At 51.9% G+C, this 6,000-nt stretch overlaps 1 protein-coding gene across 1 annotated transcript in view; it reads right to left on the bottom strand.

Moving 5' to 3' along the window:
• Positions 1-6,000, bottom strand: part of Eif4e3 (eukaryotic translation initiation factor 4E family member 3) — a gene marked incomplete at its 5' end in the record, with an annotated part of 166,141 nt that overhangs the window by 10,054 nt on the left and 150,087 nt on the right. Inside the window, 1 exon segment of the mRNA XM_013513679.1 lies at positions 500-644. Coding sequence (XP_013369133.1) covers positions 535-644 — 110 coding nt within the window. The 3' untranslated portion in view covers positions 500-534.

The raw sequence follows: 6,000 nt of genomic DNA, 5'->3' as shown, positions 1-6,000 counted from the left end.
AAATAAGTTTCATTTTGGGTCTTCTGGTTGAGCAGAAAAAAAGAAAAAAAAAAAAAAAAAAAAAAAAATGAATTAAGACGAAAGCGTAGGATGAGTCCAGACTAAATCAATACACTTTGTAATCAGCCAAGCGAGGGTATTTGGACCCAATGACTTGGAAATAATTAATAGTTATAAGGGGAGAGGGGTGAGGAGAGCGAGGGATGTCACCGTATTTTATCGAAGCACTTTACACTCCACGCTAAACTTTGATCTCCAGATTTTCGGATTTAGGAAAGAAAGAGGGAAAAGGGAGAAAGTCCTATATTTCGAAGCACCTACCGGCTCGAGGATGGGCACATTCCTGGCTCCGGGCGCTTCCTTGATTGCCGCGCTCGCGCCGCCCAGGCTGGCTTTTTGGGCACGGAAAAGCCCTGGTGCAGCCTAGGTCTCTCGGGTGTCCCTGGCCCCCGCGCCCCGCCCGTGTCCTAGCCCTGGCGGCAGGGCCGCCTCGACTTACCCGCGGAGTCCGGGGAGGGAGTGGGAGCGCCGCCTTCACGCCCGCGGAGGAGGCGCCCGCAGCACCATGGTCCCCGGAGCCGCGGCCGCTGCCCCTGGCCCGCTCGCTCGCCGCGCGCTCTCTTCCTCTTGCAAACTTTCGGGTTCTGCGGTCGACAAGAAATCGGGGCGACCTTCAGCAAGTCTTGCTTGTGCAGGTTGGGGGGAAATCGAAGGGGATGGGACGGGTAGGAGGGCGGCGGGCTCGGAGGACCCCGAGTGCGCGCGGAGGAAGAGAGGATGCGGCTCAGGGAATCCCTGCAAGGATCCCGAGACCGGGAAATCGGCCCGAGCCAAAGTCTCAGCACCTTCCCGGAGATCTTACAAAGTTGCAACAACAAAAAAGAAGGGGGGAGGGACTGGGGGAAAAGGGGTGGGATAGGGATACGATCGAAGGCGCAAGGTTGGAGTAACAACTGTTTATTTAGTCATTCTCACAGAGGGCGGGAGCTGCGCGGGAATGGGGGGGCTGCAGGCAGCGTTTCGAAGCAAACACTTGGGAGGGGGGCATGCGACTTTGTTTCTGGGCGAGGAGCTCCCGGGCGCCCTTGTGTGTCACCGCCAGTCTCCGGGGACCGAGGAGGAGCTCACAACAGGTGGGGAGGGGGGATAGCAGAGGGCCAAAAAGGAGAAGGAATCAAAGTTTCCGAGCGAAGCAGTGTCTGGGGAGGAGGGGGCGGGGGGCGGGGGCGAGGGGAGGCGGAGGCAGCAAATGACCGCGACCCCGCAGCAGTTGGCAAACTCCTCGGCTCCCGCCGCCGCCGCCTCGGTCCTCACCCCGAGCGCACGCCGCCGCGGCTCGTCGGCTCCGGGGAATTGTCTCTGCCGGACGGGATCGGAGCGCGGGGAGCTCGGGAGGAAGGCTGCGCGCAGGCGAGGAACGCAGAGCCATCGGCTGCCGGGACGGGGCCGGGGGAGACGCGGCGACGCTCGCGCGGTGCAGGGCCGATCAGAGCTTTGGAAGTTCACCCGCTCCCTAAGCTTAAAACGGGGGTGGGGGCCCAGAAAGTACAGTCTGCGTGGTGCGGGGAGGAGGATCTCGGCGCAGCGATTCCTGCCGGCGCACCCCGTTCCCATGCCCACCCGCGGATCTGGACACGGCTGTCACGGGCGCGTCTCGAGGAAGCCGGGGCTGAGCGCGCGTGGGGGCGCGTCTGGCAGAGGGTGCGCGGGTGTATATGTTAGTTTTCCCAGGTCCGGGGGGTTTAGTGGGAGAGCGTCCCCACCGCTGGGCTCCAGCTATGCGCGCGTGTCTCCGGGGACGTCCCCAAGCGCGGGGCCCAGGGCGCAGGCGTCCCTAGTCAGTCCGCTGGGGCCTGCGGGGCCGTTCTGGGGCACACACCCGTGGAAGGGCCAGGGAAAAGTTTGTTCCAAGTCCAAACTTTGAGTACAGGGGGCGCCCGCCTCAAACCCCCTCCCGCCGCGGCCCCAACCCAGGGCCCCGCACCCTGGCGGCTACCGGACGCCGACGCTGGGCGCTGAAAGTTGCGACAGGAGGCCTGGGCTTATTGATTTCTCTAGCTACCCCGGGCGATCGTGGAGAGCGCAGAGAGAGGCGTGAGGGAGCCCAGGGGAAAGCGACCTCGGCTTTCGCACTCTCCGCTGCCCCCCCACTTGATTTATGCAAATAGACCCAAGGGTACGAGCGCCACCGGAGCTCCCTCCACCCTCCCGCCGGCTCGTAGCCCCCACCCACCCCAGAGCCGGGCCCAGACCCGGGGAAGAGAGGAGGAAGGGGGCTGGGGGAGATGCACGTGGAGCCTGGAGGTGGAAAGTAGTTTTTTTCTTTCTTTTTTTTTTTCCTCTTTTTTTTTTTCTTCGTTTTTTTGTGCTGGTTGTTGTTGTTGTTTAAAGTGGCGGAAACAAGGCAGGAGGCGGCTTGGGAAAAGTGGAGCAGAAATGGAAAAATACAAACTCACCCGCTGCAAATGGTCTCTCGGTGCAAACTAAGGTGTTTTCGGGCCTTTCCCCGCGCGCGCCCACTCCCGCCCGCGCGCGCACCCCGCGCACACACTCACTCGCGCACACACTCACTCGCGCACACACGCGCGCACACACGCACTCCCAGGCGAGGGCCGGGCCGCCGCGAGTACAGCATGCAACCGCCACACAATAAATAACAATAGATTCCTCCGCTCCGGACTAGCTTCCCGGAGCCCCGCCAGCTGCGGCGACAGAGGCGCGGGGAGCGCGGGCCGGGCGCCCCAGCTCCAGCCGGGTCTCCAGCCCAGGCCTTGCCTCCGCCCCGCGCATTCCGCGAGGCTCCCTCAAAGCCCCTAGAGCGCGAGCCGCACCCCCTTCCCAGGCCCCTGGGGCGCTGGAGGCCGCCCTCTTTCTCTCCTCCCCCCGCTCCGCATCCCGGAACAAATAAATAAATAAGGCGCGCGAGAGAGGCCAACACGTCGCGGAGGGAGATGTTGTTATTTTTTGCTGTTGTGCGTCCCTGACGTCACATCCACCTGCTGGGTAAACAACAGGGCTCCAGCAAAAAAAAAAAAAAAAAAAAAAAAAAGAAAGAAAGAAAGAAAAAAGAAATTGCCAAAGCAAAGGAGGGGGGCGTGGATTGAGGGGAGGGGGTCCGGCGTCCAGCCTGGTCGGGGAAGAGAGAGAGGCAGAGCCCCGAAGACCAAAGAGAGAGGAAGGGAACGCCAGAATAGTCCCTGGCAAAAGAGGCATCTGGCTGGAAAGACCTGGAAAATAAGGGAACAGGGAAGAGGGGATGTTCCTCAGAAGATGGGGAGGGGGCAGTCAAAGGCCCAGAAAATGGAGAAGGGGAGAGTGTCACCAACTGGGGTCCACGATTGGGAATGCGGTGGCTATTTGCTTGGTTTCTGAGCTGAAAATATAGAAGGAAGAGGAGAGGATAGGCGAGGATGTGAGTTTCCTCCAGTTAAAAGTGAAAGTGCTCTGCCATCAGTGACAGTTGCAGCAGAGGGAGGGTGGTGTTTTCAACCCCCACCCTCCCGGCCTCCCTCGGTCTCTCCCGGCTCTTTCTGCACTTTGTCCAATGAAAGAAGGCGAGTTGCGGGGGGGGGGGGTGCGGGTGAAAGTTCAGCAGAAGGACAAGCCCTGTTTGCAGGGAAACAGAAAACCCGCCAGCCGAGGGAGTTTTTCCCCAGAAGCTGGGAATCAGGAGACTGTAACTCAGATAGGCTCCCCCCGCCCACCTTCCTCGTCGGATTCACTGCAGGAATGTGTAGCTAGGTCCACTTGTGGGGGGGCGGGGGGAAAGTGGCTACTTCAGGAACTGTGTTCCTGCCTGGGCTCCTCCTAGGAAAACACCCGGGGGCTAGCATGTCAATCAGTTGTTGAACATAAATTACTGCTGTCCCATAGATCAGTCACATGCAAAAAGCTTTTCCAGTTCTTTGAAAAGGTGAGGTTTTGTTGTTTTTTTTTTTTTTTTCCTTTTGCTGTTTTGAAGTTTCGTTGAATTCAGAAGTAAATGAGAAGCACCAATGCAATGTTTTGAAATAAAGATATAGATGGTATATAAAGGTTCATATATATTATTTCTTTCACTTTTATCAACCTAAAGAAGCCGATTTCATGTTTCCAAAGGTGATTTAGATAGAGGACCTCCATGGCTTGTTGTTCACAGAAGTAATTTCGTTCAGATTCATCACCCCAGATGCTGTCAAACTCCCGGGGCAGCATTTTCAGTTCCTGGCTGAATTACACTAGGCCAGTGCTTTATGGAAATATATTTTAAGCCACCCATATGGATTCTTACGGTATCCTTCCCCTGGGGTGGACAGAGAGAAGGCTTGCTATTCCTTTGGTTTTGAGACTAGCACAGTTGTAGATAATATAGTAAATATCCTGAAAAGCTCATTATACAGTTTTTTTTTACAAATATTAAACACTCATTTACAGAATTTAAATGTCAGTTCCAGTGACAGCATAAGACTATCACTATAGAATTGTCTTTTGCAACTAAAATTAATAATAATAATAAGCTACCATTCACTGGTGCTCTTGGAGAGTAAAGCCAAAGAAAGGGAGGCTGCGCTCAGCCTAGCACAATTCATGTTGAACGCGTACTGCGCTGCCTCCTGGGATACAGACAAGGCCATCCACCCAGCCTTCTAGGTCAAAACTACATCTATAAAATGCATTTAAGTGTGTGTAGAATTTCCTAGCTTCCTAGAGGCTAGGGTTCATTCATGTTGTCTTTGTCAGGACATTAACACGTGTTCTATGTTCTAGACCATATCATGGACACTTAAAGATACACAAATAAAGTTCCTGCCCTTGGGGCACTCATAGTCCGCAGCTCTCCGTAATGACATCTAGTATTATTGAATTCTTACTATGACCTAGGCACTGATCTAAAACCTTTATGTTAACCCAGTTAATACTCTCAACAGTGCTTTTATCAGTGGAAATTCCATATCCTAAATTCCCATGGAATTAAATGGAAATCTACAAAGTAGCCAGTCTATTGGGAAAAAAATTGTTTTTAATTTTTAGAATGCTTCTGCCAATATAACTTGTTTATGATATATGCCTGGTTATAGAGTTTTTACTCAGAGGAATTGCAGTTTATTTAAACACAACAAATCTATTCATAGTCTATAAAGAACAATTCATACTCTGATCTTGTTTTTTAGACTGAGCTGTTATTTTTTTAAATCATTATGATTGCCATACTAGAAAAGATCTGTAGATTGCTGCTGATCTTAGTCTGTATTTTGACTGCCTTAAATTCTACATTCACTTGAAAGTGGAGGCTAAAGTCAGGTTGGCAACAAGTTTTGCAGACAAAAGGAAATCCTGGTTGTAAATCCATGATGTATGGTGCTCAGTTCTGTATATGATACTATACAATGTGCCACCTTCTTAGAGAACTCTATCCATTTGGTTCACATTAGAGGGAAACTTAACTGCAGCTTAACGTAGTGTTCATTTTCAACGCTGTCACGTTACATTCGTAAGGAACAGATTTTAATTTCTTTATCAGTAATCAACTGCAAGTTTCTTTTTGTTAAATTAATGCAAGAAGTATTCTTAAATAAAGGGCATGGGGGTAGGACGCCACCTTTTGGTGATAAAACAAATAGAAATCCCTTTTTAAACCACGTTTCTGACATAATTTTATTTTTAATTACATCAAGGCAAAGGTGCCTGTCCCCATTTCCTTATATTTTAAGTAAGGGTGGGGGATCAATGTAAATGCACAATTAGCAAATTATAGTTAACTAAAGCCAGTATTTCCCCAAAGATGCAGAATGTGTTAGTGCCCTGCCACATACTATTACTGTGCATCAAACTTGAGCTTCATTCTCCAAATACTGTGTCAAGGAATATATGCACATTCGGGGAAAGGGATTGGAGTAGATATTTACCATTTCATCATATGCTTAAGTGCTCATTAGGTTAGAGCTGAACAGAAAGTAAAAGCATCTCAGTGTTTCTTCAACCATAGTTGTAGTATCACCTTCCTGATTTTGCCATATCTAC

The sequence above is a fragment of the Chinchilla lanigera genome, unplaced genomic scaffold, assembly GCF_000276665.1.
Source record: "Chinchilla lanigera isolate Chin_1 unplaced genomic scaffold, ChiLan1.0 scaffold00020, whole genome shotgun sequence".
Taxonomy (NCBI): Eukaryota; Metazoa; Chordata; class Mammalia; order Rodentia; family Chinchillidae; genus Chinchilla; species Chinchilla lanigera.
The sequence above is the reverse complement of the archived record's forward strand: the minus strand, read 5'-3'. Positions and strand labels throughout refer to the sequence as shown.